This window comes from Podarcis filfolensis, assembly GCF_964270895.1.
Source record: "Podarcis filfolensis genome assembly, chromosome: 12".
Taxonomy (NCBI): Eukaryota; Metazoa; Chordata; class Lepidosauria; order Squamata; family Lacertidae; genus Podarcis; species Podarcis filfolensis.
The window spans coordinates 38,574,605-38,591,603 of NC_139614.1; the positions used below are offsets into that span (position 1 = coordinate 38,574,605).

The following is a 16,999-nucleotide window of genomic DNA, read 5'->3' on the forward strand; positions in this document are numbered from 1 at the left end:
AGGGAGAGCACCACACGCTGCAGTCAGTTCCAATGAAAATCTGGGAGGCGCACAAGCTATTAAACATTTCTCAAAACCGATGTGGTTTCTAGTGGTGCACTTAGCATCGCATGTCATTTGCCCATCATGCTGCTGCTAGACACTTTACACAGAAGCCAAAACAAAACAGTATTCACCACAGTAAATACAATGCAAAATGAAATGGATTCCCCATGCACTCAATAGCCATATACTTTGGGAGCATATACTTGGGAGGCCCATAGGGACGCAGGTGGCACTGTGGGTTAAACCACAGAGCCTAGGACTTGCTGATCAGAAGGTCGGCGGTTCAAATCCCCACGACGGGATGAGCTCCTGTTGCTCGGTTTCTGCTCCTGCCAACCTAGCAGTTCGAAAGCACGTCAAAGTGCAAGTAGATAAATAGGTACCGCTCCGGCGGGAAGGTAAATGGCGTTTCCGTGTGCTGCTCTGGTTCGCCAGAAGCGGCTTAGTCATGCTGGCGACATGACCCGGAAGCTGTACGCCTGCTCCCTCGGCCAATAAAGTGAGATGAGCGCTGCAACCCCAGAGTTGGCCACGGCTGGACCTAATGGTCAGGGGTCTCTTTACCTTTTTTCACTTGGGAGGCCCAGCCAATGGCGGACTGCACATCTCCCCTTCACACCTCACGTGCAAAGATTCCACAGAATGTGGCTTTCTCCATCTTCTGTATTTTCACTTCAATTAGAATCATGGCGCTTTCTCTGCGCACATACGTTTTCCTACACATCCATGCACAGCCAGGGTGAATGATGCTGTACATAATTACTCCAGTCCTCATAAGCAGGCATTGGCTGCCCATACATTAACAGGCCAAGTTCAAGCCTTTCTTCTTCATTTACAAAGCTTTTAACAACTTGGGTCCAGGATACTTTGAGGACCTCCCAATCTCTTATATTCCTGCTCTATCACTACCGTCTTCAGGGGAGCGCTGCTCCATGACTTGGATGCAGAGTATCTACCAGGAGCCATTCGTTCGGTACTGTGGGCCCAATTTTATGGCGCTCCCTTCCAGTTGAGGTCAAACTGGGCCCCTCACAATGGAACTTACTGTTTTATTCCAGCAGGTGTTTTGATTGAACTCTGATTTTACAGTTTAAACTCATTTTTAGCCTTATTGGTTCACCGCTTAATGACAACTGTGATGAAGTGGTATGCAAATTGTTGAAATAAATTGCAGCTTCAACGCATGGCAAGGTCAGAAAGCCTCTCTGCTGAGCATCTTCAAGGGGCAGCCACTTCCACTGAGCAAGCAGGTTGCATATACTGCCCCTTGAACCACTCAGTTCCAATTTACTTTCATAGGGAGGTAGCCAAGTAGCTGCCCACCAGGCTTTTAAATTGTCCTCCCCATGGAACTATGAAATTAGTGGCATCTGCTTGTAACAAAACTGAAGTGGATTGCACCAAAGGCCCCCCCCCACTAAGCTAAGAGGAAACTTTTCAAAATTTTGCAAGCTAGGTGAGTGTGAGTGTAATGTCAGTAAGAAATACGATATGCAACCCATATATATCCAGTGGGACATGAATTAACTATTTTAACCCACCTGGCCTTAAAGAAGATTTAAAATTAAATCAGCAATTTATTGTTTCTTCGGGATCTCGTTTTCTTTTCCAGGTTTCACACTCTTTAAATATGCTATCTTTAAAATGGTGGCTTTCTTACAAAATTTGGTTGGCCACAATCCTAAATGGGGACCAGGTGCTGGAAGAGTTTCATGGAGGCCAGAATAGCCAGAAAAGAAGTCTTCTTTTTTAATATCGCCCAGATCCTTACACACTTTAACTGGATGGAGATTAGAAAGTTTCTTGGCCCCAGTACAGGAAGAGTGAAGTCATGACTAAGCCCCATTGGAGCAAGTGTGTTGGGCCAACCAGAAGGAGATGGAGACAGATTTGTGGACTCACCCCAGTCACACAGCAAGGAATGTCAATCCCTTCCCCGCCCTGTAGCTTCACTTCTCCATTATAGTCATCTAGGCTATCTATCCTTAGCCAAATGTTGATGCCAGAAGCAGTGGCGTAGCGTGGGTTGTCAGCACCCGAGGCAAGGCAAGTAATTTGCGCCCCCTAACCCGTGAGCCAGGTAGGGGCAGAGAGCTACGAGTGCGAGCGCACCCCCCCAGATGTTGCGCCCGGTGCGGCCGGCCCCCCCTGCACCCCCCACGCTACGCCACTGGCCAGAAGTGTGCTCAACTAAAAGGAAGGCACTTCTGCAGACAAATGAACCTGGATTTTTGACAAGGTGTTGCCATCAGGGGGAGGAAAAATGGCTTTGGGGTCCCTCCTTTTGCTTGCCACTTCTCGCTGCATCATCATCCTGTACAAAATCTCCCACAGTGTGACAACTGCAGCAAGAATACTATTAGCCCAATGATGGAAGCAAGAAGAACTACCAACAAAAGAAGTCTGGCAGATGAAACTGATGGACTATGCCGAGTTGGCAAAATTAACTGGGAAAATTCGGAACCAGCAAGACCAGACTTTCCTGAAAGATTGGAAGAAATTTATGATATATTTGAAAGACAATTGTAATCAACTGACGTCGCTTGTAGTGTTGCAAGAAGTTTTGTAAGGAGAACTATGTGGATTATTGCAAAAAAGGACTAAGGAGGAGTTTATTTAGTGTTTGGATTTTATAGCAATAACTATTAAAATAAAATGCAAAATCAGAAAGAAAGTTAGAAAACCATTAGTCGAGGTTGACGGAAGTCCTAGGCTGTGATAGCCAAAGGTTTGTTATATTGTATAAGATGGGATGTTATGTTTGGAATACGTGTGCAAAAACAAATAAAAAATTTATACACACACACACACACACACTGGTATATATAACCTCCCACAGTGCTCAGCATCCTGAAAGTTGGGAGATGAGATCCTCTGATATTTTCTGTCCCTAGGGGTGAGTAAGGAAGACAGTGGTGTGTGTGTTCAGTGATAGGCTGCAAAAGTTTAACGTCACAGGATTATAAAAACTGAGGGGGCTTTTCTGAAAAAATACTTAGCTTTGCCAAGTCTGAGCACGTATGTGGGGTTGTGAGAAGCAATTCAGCAGCTAAAAACTAGCAAAATTATCTTCCAGCGGGTCTTATGTTAAGCAGGAAGAAAGAATGTATCACTAGACCAAGGAGCAGGCATGATGGGGTAAAATTGTACAACCTGTTCTAGCTTAACTCCAGCTGACAATGCCGACTTGCTCTTAGAGGCACCCCGACAATTATTTTAAGTGCTACCTTGTTGGTCCAAAAGATTTGGAGAAGAAACAGAAAAGGAAGTGAATATAATGTGGTAGCTGCTCACCTTGAGACTTAATCCCAGTTCTGGGGTAACAGGAAACCATGGTTTCCTGCTAAAACAGGGATGGGGATAATCTAGCCTTCCAGATGTTGCGGAATACAATTCTTTGCTGGCTGAGGCTATAGTTGTTGAAGTTTAACAACACTTGGGAAGGGGGAGCACAAATTTCCCACTCCTGTGCAAAAATTTGGGCTTAAAAAAAATTGTAGTGTTCGTTATCATGTTAATGTAGATATATACACTATATTATGAAGTATTACGGCATTGATATATCATTGTGTCCATTGAGCCTATGTGTTTATTATTTCTTGTGAACTCTTCAAGGCATAATTTAGGATGGATCTGAAAATGATCCTAGAGTGTTGTCTGAAGGCAGAAGAGGCCCCCATTGGGTCCAGTGCCTGGGTGGCAGGCTGCCTAAGAGCCACATGTACATCTCCTTGAATTGCACGGTGGAAGAAAGGCAGGATTATAAGTGCAAGATAAAAATAAAATAAATAAGATGACTAATAAGCAGCTGCAAGCCTCTGGCTGCTGCTTTCCCCCATCCACACACCAGGAGGAAGAGATTAAAAGCATCTGCTTCTTGTTTCAAACCAACCACACTTCCCTGTGGTGTTGAAACCCTTTACTTTAAATGATAACTTTCACCAAAAAAAAAAAAAGACACCTCAGTTTGATTCTGTAATAATTGTTTAAACAATCCACAATTCCAAGCTCCAGCATCACAGGGAACTGTGGTTAGTTTAAAACCAGAAGCAGATGCTTCTCATCCCACCCCCCACCCCCCAGGCAGGGAAGGAAAACGAGAGAGGAACATGTATTCACGTAGCACGAAGCCAATGTTATCTGTTACGTCCGAACCCAGGCATCAGCGACAGGGCAAGAGAGAAATGCAAATAAGATAAGTGCATTTCAGCACTACCTTGGATGCATGGTCAGAATACTTTTTATAAAGGGAGGAGTCGCACATGCATGTATCATCTTTTATATTGTCAAGGAGCAGGTTATATTACCAAGGATAGTAGATTCCTATCCATCCCAAAATGGATAAATCTGATTAACGTCATAAATGGTTTAGCTGACTCTATAGATGCATTTAAAAAAATAAAAATAAAAAATCAATAGAAACTACTTGGTTGTCACTTGCCCTAGAAGCCACCATCTGTATCATTAAGTAGTATCAAAATACAACCTGTTTTCAGGGCCTGTAATATTCATCTTACAGTGGCAATTAAAGCTAAGAACTTAAAAAACAAGAATGCTTTAAAATGCCTTTTAGCCAACGTCTTCTTCTTCTTCTTCTTTTTACAAATATCCCATAAATATTACACGTCCTTTACATATCAGTAATGTGAATTCATGCTTTATTTGATATTCTCATTTTCCTGCTGCATGAGTCTGGTTTTGCACTTTGTAGGGGTGGGCATTTGACGACAAGGCCCCTTTCCTTTAGAGAAATCTACAACACATTTCACAAAAATGCAGTTCAGATGTTCAGGAGTGGCTTGAGGGTTTGGGGGTTGTTGTTTTTTGCAAGCCCCTGAATGGTCCTGGAAAAAAGAGCAGCACTTATTGCCCTTTTAAAAACCAAACCAAAATAAAATAAAATACAGGTTATGTTTTGTAAAAGTTAACTGGAAACAACAACAAAATTTGGCAAGGCAGACAAGACAGTATACCTATGAATCTGGCCTCTTCTGAACAGTCTTTCAGTTAAGATGTAGAGCACTCTGACTTTTCAGAAGAACCACTGGGAATTGTGGTGCTGCATCTATTGCTACAGAACATATTAAAGGTCAAGCGCCATAAATAGAGGGGCAAAAAGGGAAGTCAATAAGAAAGTGAGGAGAGATCCAAAACCCACAAATTTCCCTCAATGTAAACACCTAAAATAAGCAATAGTCTTCAAAAACAGCCTTTTCAAGATCTCCCCATCTAAATTGCTTCATTTTTAATTGCTCTGGCTTCCCTACCAACACAAATGCAAAGAAAATCAACGACAGCCCCATCTTTTCAGTTCTCCTTTGTTACAGTTCTGTTGTCCACTGCTCTTAATTTCTCAATACAATCTGGAGCTGCTGCTTTCAAATAAGCTCTGGACTGAAGTTCTTAAGAGTTTAATTTCTGTTAAGACGAAGCCTGTGTATACACTACATCTTTGAAGCACATTATTTCCCTCAAAGAATTCATGGCACTGTAGTGTACACTCCTGACAGAATTAATAATTCGCAGCAACCGTTAACAAACTACAGTGCCCAAAATTCTTTGAAGGAAATAATGAGGTTTAAGGAGGCAATGTATACCGTCAGGAGCTCAATTCAGCTCAGACAGACTGTGACTACTCAGTGGCAACGCACTCTGTGCTTTCACAGAGGCATTCACAACTATTCTTACTTGCTATGTTCCAGGAATAAGCTCTGGTATCAAAACCGTGCTGGCCCTGAGATCCAACACAAATCAAACCCAAATACAATGCATTTTCCATAGTTACCACAATCTGGGTAACGCAGCTCATACATGAAAATTGGTTTCTGTATTCCAGTGAGGCAAAAGCCAGAATCTTCCCACTCAACACTACTTGAAACTTATGAGTATATCCTTTCCATGTACCAATCGGCTGTTAAGCAAACAATCCATCTTGGTTGTTATAATCACAGATGCTCCGCTAAATTGCAATCAAACACAATTTTTATTGCATACAGGCCAGCAAGAGACTACAGTGATACCTCAGGTTAAGAACTTAATTCGTTCTGGAGGTCTGTTCTTAACCTGAAACTGTTCTTAACCTGAGGTACCACTTTAGCTAATGGGGCCTCCCACTGCCACCGTGTGATTTCTGTTCTCATCCTGAGGTAAAGTTGTTAACCCAAGGTACTATTTCTGGGTTAGCGGAGTCTGTAACCTGAAGCGTCTGTAACCCAAGGTACCACTCTATTTGGGATAAGCAGCATAGCAAAGAGCTAGGATATGGGTGTGCACCCGGGAGGGCCTGTCCTGTTTTGCCACCTGAAGCAAAACAGTGCTGGCCACCCAGCCCCACTCCTTGCCCACTGAAGCCTTGCTCACTGGGATTGTGTGGCTTCAGTGGCAGCTTCCAGTGGGATGTCATGTGACTGCAGTGGCAGGTGGGATGCCCGCAGGGGCACTGCCCCACAGGATTCCATTGCCAGCGGCGGCTGGTTAGCTCTGCCTCATGGGCAGCATAGCCCTGGGGTGCCACATTACATGCTGACAACTACACTAAATTGAGATGTTGGGTGGTAGTGTGGTTGGTTCAGAAGCTTCAATCGTCTGGTTCTTAGCAAGCAGTGCTGATGCACAGAATTTTGCCACTTTGATTTGCACACAGACATTAGGATGAGTAGAGAGCGTGCTACAGCTCTATATTCACACTGTTTGGTGAGTTGTCAGATGGAGATGGCATAACCCTCTTAGAGAACTGAGTTCAGAAGCTGGCTGTGCAGAATGTTGATTGGCTGGCCCCAGTGGCAATCACTCCGAACAATACAGTCTCATCGCAACAATTATGTTATACTTGGGTCAAGATGAATGGTCGGAGAACAGTGGGGAGTCTCGTGTAACAGCAAGGTATAACAAATAAATATATGTCTCTCTCTCTCTCTCCCTCTCTCTCTCTCTCTCTATATATATATATACTTGGTATGGATGCTAATAATTGTGATTTAAGATAGCTTGCACAAACCAACATTCCAAACTAACACTGCAGGATGTAATTAACGTGGCAGAAACTGACTTGGAATACCAGACAGTTTACGTTATTGCCAACACCTCTTTCTTTCTCTTTCTTTCTTTCTTTCTTTCTTTCTTTCTTTCTTTCTTTGGTTTCTATTGAACCATTTTGCACAGGCCACAGGAGAGGTTTGCAACAGAAACAAACAGACAACAAAATCCAGAAAAACACACACAATCCATTTAGAACTTACAACAAGGAGCCACTAAGTGGCAATTAGGTCTCTCCTTCTCCAAATGCCCTCTGGAAAATACGCTTTGTTAATGGCCGCTAACTATTTTGCTTTTTACATAATTGCCACTGTCTGTTCTTTTTGCATTTCATTTCCTTCTGACCTCACTCCGCCGCCCATCCCGTTAAATGCCTGCCAGTTTAGGATTGCATTTCATACATCTGATGAAGTGGGCTTCAGGCCACTCAAGCTTATGCCATAATAAATGTGTCAGGCTTTAAAAAGGTGCCACAAGACCTTTTTTTGCTGCAACAGGCTTATATGGCTCCCCCTCTGGAAAATGTTTTTGGTTCTGTAATCCAAACTGTATGTATGGAAAGAGGTCAAAATAGCCACACACTGTTAAGTTCCACTAGGGTTTTTATATGCAGACGTTTCGGAAGACCTCAGAAAATGATAATACATTGCTGAGGATTTAAAAAGAGAGAGAGAAAAAAGGAAGATGCAAGTTATCTTCATGGCATTTACGGAACAGACTGATCCAAGATGGTCAAGATGTTTATAAAAGATAGTAAAATAAATTCTGGAATATAATATATTTTAGAAGTAGATGCAAGGGCTCAATACAACACCACTCCATGTATAAAATAAATTTTGTTCTTTCAGTTTTAGTATGTGCGGGGTGGGGGGGAACCCACTAGAATTGTTTGCAGCTATGAACATGCTATGAATCTACCTCTTTGTTGCTTTGCGCTTTGAATAAAAAAAGTGTTGCAGTGAAAGGTAAGTGTGACTGCATGCTAAATAGGAGAGGTTCTGCACACATAAAAACAGGGAGATTAGAGCGATCGTGTAACAATTTGTAGCTTGTTTTTCCAAATGCTCAGCCCGTTAATGCTGCAGCGGTTATCGTACAGCTGCCGCAGCCTATTAAAAGAGCCTTTTTTCCCCACTCAAAGCTAAAATGCTGGCAGGCAAGAGACAGAGTCCAGTAACAATTTGATTACTCAAGATTATGCCCGTTTTTAAAATTCCAGTTGTGTAAGTATAGAAAACCAGAAGTTTACTTGTCTTAAGTTACCGTGTGCTCATTTGAACAACACTCATTTTAAAACTAAAATTTGGCAGGCGATTATCACATAATGTAGACCAAATGCACTTGGAATGTTGAAAAATAGCTTTCGAAAAACCAAGAGATTTCACTTGGAAAACACTAACTATGCAACCACAGCTCCTACTCTACGCAAAATGTTTTAGAGCACTATGTTATACTGCACCCAGCCAACCCCCTCAACTCAAGGTGTGATCATTTACTCTTCAAGTGGAAGACCTGCTGAAGTTCTGGAAATCCTGAGGATTAAACCAAACAGAACGTGCATGTCTGAAATCCAGCCAAGCAATCTTCAGAATCCCTACAAAAAGCCTTGAACAGCCTTCCCCAAACTGTTGCTCTCCAAATGTTGTGGGACGTTGGCTCCAACCATCATGGCCAGTGGTCAGGGATGATGACTATACAGTCGTACCTTGATTGTCGAACACCTTGTGACTCAAACGTTTTGGCTCCTGAACGCCACAAACCTGGCTTCCGACTGAGTGCAGGAAGCTCCTGCAGCCAATCGGAAGCCGTGCCTTGGTTTTCGAACATTTTCAGAAGTCGAACAGACTTCCGGAATGGATTCCGTTTGAGAACCACGTTATGACTGTATTAATCCAAGCATACCATATATGTGATAAGATCAAACAAAGGATGCCCTGAACTGATCCAGTTTTAGAAAGTTTCAGTTATCTGTAGTTTACCAACCCATTCCCCACAGGTCTTCAAGAATGAGGCACTTCTATCTTCCATGGCTGGAATGATTAATACCCCAGCTAAGTTCCTAACTGGTAATTGCTGTCAATCTGTATATGGACTTATCTGACGATAGGTGTGCAGGAATATTTCAAGATCTGTGGTACCCATTTCAGTACTGGTGGCCTAAACTCAGATATCTTCCACCAGCACCTACTTTCGGTCACACAAACTCTTTTGTGCCTTTCTTGAAGGAAAAAACAGTACAGCAAGTGTATGTACACATGCTTGGATACACAAATTAAGAAGCCTGTATTTCATAATCTAGTACCGGTGAGCTTTGTCCTCATGCTGGAACTTTTGACTGGTTTTCACAGTTTATCATAGGAACATTTGGGAGGCTAACCAAGTCATTCACTCTCATCCGAAAACATCCATCTGCAAAAATACCCAGGAAAAACCACAATGACCTACCTCACTAGGTTGCTGATGAGATGGCTGCACTTTCATGGTACTTGCCATAATTAAAAGTGCCATGAATTATAAACACTCTGAGAAGACAAATTAGCACCACCAGGAGCCATAACATTTGTTTCCAGGTTGAATGAATGAACAAAACACGACAGCTTTGGAAATTATACCCTACCTGTCCGATAGACAAAGTTGCCTTCAGTCTCGGAGGATGACGGAGACACCAGTTCCTCTTCAAATTCATTGGAGCTAAACGAACCCGAATGATTCCTTTGCCTTGTTTTTTCCATCATGGCTGCATTTGTGGCCATGACATGCCTCAACGAGTCATTCAGGTAGCGGTTCAACAAGCTGTTTTTGTATTTGGGGGGCGATACATAATCCTCATTGGCACTTCCTTCTGGTCTAACTCCAGATTTAATTACTGAGCTTTCAGTCTTAATCACGGTGTGATGAACAGGCGTGTTGTATCCCCCTTCATTCATATGGCTTCTGGGAGGGTTTTCGCCATCTGAAGAGAGAAGACCCATCAGAGAACACCATTACCTATGTCTCTTTAAAAAAATATATATTTTTATTCATAATTCATCTTTTAGAGGATAAGTGAGATCAGACTAGATTATAAGAAGGGCCGTTTTGAAAATCCATTAAGATGCCACCAGTCACTTCCCCTGCCTCATCTAAAACCAGTTTCAGATTATTTCTTCAAACTAGAAGAAGGGGTAGGGCATTTCCTGAGCACTCTTTTGATCTTCAATAAGAATTACATGGAGTGATTTATGATCAGCATATGTTTTATATACTGAACAGGTCATGAAATTAAATGGTGTGGTGCACCATTTGAGAATCGCTGAAATCAAATTGTTGATGGACATCTATTGATGACATGCAGGAGTGTTGCTGGTGTTTTGTCAGAGTGATCACCACCATTATTTTAGGGAGTAATGTAGCATAAGAGCCTAGATCAGGCATAGGCAAACTCACCCTCCAGATGTTTTGAGACTACAATTTCCATCATCCCTGAACACTGGTCCTGTTAGCTAGGGTTGTAGTCCCAAAACAACTGGAGGGCCGAATTTGCCTATGCCTGGCCTAGATGGACCTGACTTTTTGGTGTGTCTGTGGCAGCAAAGATAACCCTAGAAATTGCAGCCCAATCTGACAAAGGATAATTTCCACCTTGAAAAAGAAAACACAGGGGCTACCTAAAATTCATTCTGAGGGAGTGGAGGCAGAAGGCAAAAGAATTCCTTGAACTGCCATCATCTGGCCAAAATGGAGACAAAATGGACCAAGGCTCTGATGCCTAGCGGGTGCTTCCACAGAAGTCCTACAGCCATCAGCTGCCCGGATAGCCAGTCATAAAAACATTGTAAAATGAAATAAAAAGTACAGAAAGCAGGGATCACCGAAGCCCTATGGCTTCCAGGGTTTCATCTTCCTCAAAGCCAGAATAGATGCTTCTTAAATTTTAGCATGCACATGTGTTGCAGCTTGCAAGAGCACCAGCTCCTTGAGAATTGTCGGCCACTTTCAATTTTACTGGCTTTGCTTGGACATCTACAAAAATATATATTGAAAACAAACCTTCTGAACATGAATCATCGCTGCTTACACTAAGTCTTTCAGCATTTCCTTGAACATACTTGTTGTACAGCTTGATTCGCAAAGCCCAGCTGAGGTCTGGTTGCCGGACAGTATTTTTAAGGCGACGTCTTGCATTGGCAAACCAGTTTGACACCTAAATAAAAGACAAAATGCATTAGTTTTCTCCCTCCTTCAAGAGAGAACTGAAGAGTTTTCTCATTGGCGTGTGTTTTATGACGCGTGAAAGAGAAACAAGTAGACTGTTCTCATTTTTATTTCAGCAAAAGCCGAAGTGAAAGCAGTATGAACACTGAAAATATTTAGTACTTAATCTAACTTTATTAGAAGCCACCTTTACAGTTTTAAGGTAAGCAGCTTAAATATATGCACAAGCCTTCATCCAAAGGCCACGTCTATATCATCTTGCACTTCTGTTGCTTCAGAGGAACAAGGAAGAACAAAATACTGCATTGTCCCTCTTTCAGCAAGGAGGATGCAACAGGTTGCACTTCCTGTGACAATACAAACATGAAGTACAGCTGCAATTTCAGGGGTTCTGAGTGGTGGTTCAACACTTCCAATTTCTGCAGCCCAGCCATGCAGTCATGACCTTCTGCTGGCAGTGGTTACTGATCAATGCCATACCCTCCAAGCGTCCTGATTTTCCAGGGACAGTCCTAGGATTACGAAAGTCACCCCAGCTTCTGATTTGATCCTGGAATGTCCCTATTTCGCCTGCCAGTGCTGCCGCCGCCGCCAAGCTCCAAAAGGAGGATGAGCCAGCGCTTGTCCTGAGCGATGGGGAAGGAGCATCCCGTTACCTCTCCTTGGCCATTGCTGCTGGCCTCCTCCCCTGGGCGGCTTGTAGCGGCTGCTGGAGAGCAAGCAAGGAGGAGCGGAGCGCAAAGAGTCTCGATATAAAAATAAGAATACTTTGTGCACCCATTCCGATCTTGCCCCTTTCTAAAATGTGTTTATTGGTGTGTGTTTTTCTTTTTGTACATACACCAAAGAATAGAATAAAATTGGAATTAAGGGGTTTTCTCAGTACGATGGAGGATGTGCCTCATTGTTTTGTTTTTGTTTAAATTGCTGTTATTTTTTACCTATGTCATTTTAAACTGTGATATCAATGCTGTATTCTTAGTTTTAGATGTTGATTTATGTGAAATTGTTTCCCATTTGGTTGTGTATTTTTTTGATGTGGTTTATTTATTGTTTATGACTTTTGTAATTATGTAAATCTTGTTATGCTGTAAACCGCCTTGCGCACTGTTTCTTTAACTGTGGAAAGGCGGCATATAAATAAAAAATGATGATGATGATGGTGTAGCAGTGGTGGAACTCGCCCTTCTTCTGATAGGAAATGCTCTGCGTGGGGGAGGGATGGGGGGCGAGTGAGAAATGCCCCTGTTTTCATATGAGGAATGTCATAGGGTATGCAATTCATATGTCTGACAGGCTAGCACAAGACCCTATAATCTGGAGTCACAAGCAGAGTCTGACACTAGGCAGACTGACCAGCTTTCCGACTCTGTCTAAGACCATTCATATGCTCAGCATCCCAGTGGGATACTTTTAATGTCTGCAGCAGTTGTCAAAGGCAATGTATTCGCTTGCCAAAGAGCAGCACGGAAGCATACCTTGGCCTTATCAGACTGCCACGTGCAACAACAGAAAGTAGGGTATTATCCACAGAGCTCTTTACAACAAGCAATAAAAATGAGTGTGATTTATGTGCGTGTGCTACTATTTGGTTGAAAAGGCCAGCAGCAAACACCGCACTCTCAACATTTCCATGTCAACCGCAAGCATTATTCATGCGAATATGAACAGCTCCTCTTTGAAGCATTCCAGGAGACTGAAAAATCTCACAAATAAAATAAGATAGCTGTTAAAAACAAGAATCCCCAAAGATTCAGATTTTGGATTCTCCCTTGCCCCCACGGGGGGAATAAAACCATAATCATTTTAGGTTGGGGGATCAAACTTTTCTATAGGTTCCAGAGCCCCTGAGGAGGGACCTATCTCCTGAAGAGTAGCAACTGTTAGTAAACAGCCACGTTTTGACAACCCCCCAAAGAAAAAAGCAACTGCCCCCTGGCCAACAAGGACAGCTGAAGCATGAAATATATCCCTATTATATAATGTGACAGACTAATATGTCTCATATTAGTTGGCCGTAACCCAACATCATGCAAAATCAGCAGTGGGTTGTTGTATATAGTTCCAGCCCCACAGCAGCACAGTCAGATTGCTGGCTATAGCACCAATCATCTATTTGGGAAAGGGGAGGAAAGGGATGGATTCAGCTGCCCGCTCTCTTCTCACACAAATAATTGGGCATGCAGCCCTCACTCCCAGAATGGGGCTTTCCAGACCTGGGAAGCAAACACTCAGTAGCCATTTTCACACACGGTTTCTTAAACAGCAAAGCATATGTCCAAGATGCAGGGGCAGCGAACATGGTGCCCTCCAGATGTTTGTTGGACTAAAATGCCCATCAGCTGCAGCCAGAATGGCTAATGGTCAAAGTTGGTGGAAGCTGTAGTCTGGTGCCATATTGGCTACCCCCAGCCTAAAGGCATGTGATGCAGCCACTTTGCTGAAGCTGAGCAGTCCTGGGTTCGATTAGTGCCTGTATGGGAGATCTCTGCCCAAGAATCCAATGTAATACCAACTAGAGTTTCATCATGGAAGAATGGCAGGATACAAATAAGTGGGTGTGTGCACAGAATTGTGTGTCGTGCTTTTCAGGTTAGGGAGACTTGACTAAACTAAGGGAACAGAAATTACCTACAACTCCTGACCGGGAAGATCAGAAATCAAGAAGACAGAAACTTTACTAAGGAATGGGAATTTTTTATATATATAATTTATCTTGGAGAACACTGTAAACAACTAAAAACTTTGGCAGGATTGTAACAACACTTGTCATGTAACAAGAACTGTGGGAAAATAGGGAATTTCAAGAAAATGGAGAACTTACAAGATGCAGTAAAAGAGAAAGGAATGTAAATGGAACCCATGGAGGGGTAGAGGGAAGTTCAAGGATTCAGGCAATCTTTTACGCGTATGATTATTCTGAATACTATTTGAATATAAATGTAAATTGTAAAAACTAATAAAAATTGCAAAAAAAGAAATAAAAGAAATTACTTACAACTCCTTAGTTCCTGCTACTTACTACTATAAAGTGTTTCCATTCAGCAAATCTGTTTCCTGGGCTTGGTTTCATTTAACAGTGGCAGCCCCATTTTCCAAAACAGCAAATATAATGTGCCTATCTTTATCTTCTTCGGTTGAATTATTATTATCATTGTACCACATCCCATACTACACATTGTTAATAATCAAGAAGGGGACTGTAACTTAAAATACTCCCCCTTTCAGAGTAAGTTGCATCCTATATATGAATGTGAAAACCTGAATATTGCAAGATCCTTAGCAAGCCAGAACCAGTCCATTAGTCATACTGTGGCAAATAACTTCATATTCAACAATAAAGCCATTCATATTTCCCCTTCTGGAAAGAATGTTCCTTCATCCCCCCCCCCCTTTAAATTCATAGGAATGGCTAAACCCAAATTTAAAATAAAATAAATCCACCCCTACGGGAATAGGGCAAATGAAAACATGACATATTCATTGCAAATTAGCAGGACAAATTGCTAGCCTCGAAATTGGAGGCTAATTGGCGAGATAAATATAGGCTGTGGCTTTTAGACGGATATGGCTTCCTGTTCCAGTTCTGCTAGTTTCAGGAGTATAAGGTTTCGAACTCTAAAGCAAAACGGGAGGGCTGGCGGCTAATAACTTGTACTACATACTGCTCCATTGGCTTTGCTAGGGTTGCTTGAATATAATCAGCATTCAGCCTACTACGTTTAGGCTGAGTGGTTCTTTTCCCAAGTCTTCTCTAGAGGCCTGGGGCCCTTAGAAATTTCCTTTCCACCAAAGAATCAGCTTCCACAGGAATAGATAACATCCATCGGGCATCCCATCAGCCTGTGTGCTATTGGCCACCTACCCCGAGACCTACCAAACTCTTCTGTACAGGCCATTTGCCCCTCTTGAAAGTTTTTTTCCTACTCTCAGCTAGGTTTGTAGCACTGAAGACAAATTAGGAAGCTGCAGAATGCCTTTGCCTTTTGTTTTGTCCTCTGCCATGTGGTCTGCACCTACAGTGTCCGCTTAACACATTGCCAAAAAATAAATAAATGAGAGCATCACCAAAATTGATGACGTCTGTGTGCATATGCCAATTGAGTTGGTGCAAATTCCTATAATTTAAATAAAAATACAGTACACCTCCCTACAGTTGAGAAAACTGACCAGGTGACTGCTCAGTCTGCTGCCCAGGTGGTGCTAACTACTGATTGGCAACTTCAAGGGCCCTCTTGCTCTCCTCTTATTGTAAAGGTAAAGAGACCCCTGACCATTAGGTCCAGTCGCGGACGACTCTGGGGTTGCGGCGCTCATCTCGCTTTATTGGCCGAGGGAGCCAGCGTACAGCTTCCGGGTCATGTGGCCAGCATGACTAAGCCGCTTCTGGCGAACCAGAGCAGCACACGGAAATGCCGTTTACCTTCCCGCTGGAGCGGTACCTATTTATCTACTTGCACTTTGACGTGCTTTCGAACTGCTAGGTTGGCAGGAGCTTCTTATAGTACTTCATCTTTAAACCAGACTTGGACCGCCCACTGGCCAGGCTTCCACACCCCGCTAAGTGGACCAACTCATGCAGTTGGTGGCTAGTGGCCACTGGACACCTTCCATCTACTTGGCTGGGGCTAAGGGAAACAATTTGAGAGCCAACAGGAGCCAAAAATTTTTTACATTTGGCTGGTGAAAAGGAACCAGGGGGTCTTCCAAAAGGCACACTGTTGGTTTTCGGAGAACTGATGGCATTTTCACAGCTAAGCACTTGTCTGCGTGCTTGCCTAGTCCCCCTTTCCGGGCTTGTACAGTTAAAAGAAATCAATACTGCAAACATGCCATGCAAACATACGTCTCTAATACAGTACTTCCTCAGGGGCCTGGATAGCTCAGTTGGTCGGAGTGCGGTGCTGATAATGTCAAGATTGCAGGATCGATCCCCACACGGGACAGCTGCATTGCAGAGGGTTCTCAACCTGTGGGTCCCCAGATGTTGTTGGACTACAACTCCCATCATCCCTGAGCTCTGGCCTTTCTAGCTAGGGGTCATGGGAGTTGTAGTTCAACATCTGGGGACCCACAGGTTGAGAAAGGCTGTGCTAGATGATCCTCAGGGTCCCTTCCAACTGTATTACTCTATGATTCCTCATAAACACACACACACCTCCCTAACTGTAAAACTTCCTCTACTCAGGGAAGTGCGAAACACTATTTTAATTTTCTGTAGGATTTTCCTTGGTGCATGAGAACTGGGTTTGTATGTATGTGTGTTAATTAATGTAGATAGAACTGAAACAAGAGTTAAGAAAGCAGAAGACACAAAATAAAAACCTTGGGGATGCAGGGACGATAGGGACAGAGGAAACAGCCAAAAGTACTCAGCACAGAAGAAGAGAGAGGCCCACAGGCAGGAGAGCACATCTTTTAAGTAGGCTTACTACATTTAATTGATTCAACACATCTTGATTTGACTAGAAACATTTCCCCAGTTAAGTAGTTTTTAAAAGCCACCATAATGCAATAACAAGACAGGCTACATTGTAAAGAAAGGGTGGCCTTGCATCCTAGCTAATGGATGACAAGTCCTCCATCTGAAGGGCTGTCAGATAATGTTTGCTGTTTGAAGGCCTTGCTCACTTTGAAGGCCTGTGCAGTCCAGGTCTGCTTTAATGATAAAGTGACACTAGAAGGGAGAGCAGGAAAGGCCTTGAAGTTGACCATCAACGGTTAA

General features: G+C 42.9%; 1 protein-coding gene across 1 annotated transcript in view; it reads right to left on the reverse strand.

Annotated features, from left to right (window-relative positions):
- Positions 1 to 16,999, reverse strand: part of ODAD2 (outer dynein arm docking complex subunit 2) — a 158,348-nt gene that overhangs the window by 30,416 nt on the left and 110,933 nt on the right. Inside the window, exons 26-27 of the mRNA XM_083580125.1 lie at positions 11,110 to 11,263; positions 9,698 to 10,033 (exon numbers count right to left, since the gene is read on the reverse strand). Of these exons, the coding sequence (XP_083436251.1) occupies positions 9,698 to 10,033; positions 11,110 to 11,263 (490 nt within the window). The remainder of the gene's footprint in view (positions 1 to 9,697; positions 10,034 to 11,109; positions 11,264 to 16,999) is intronic.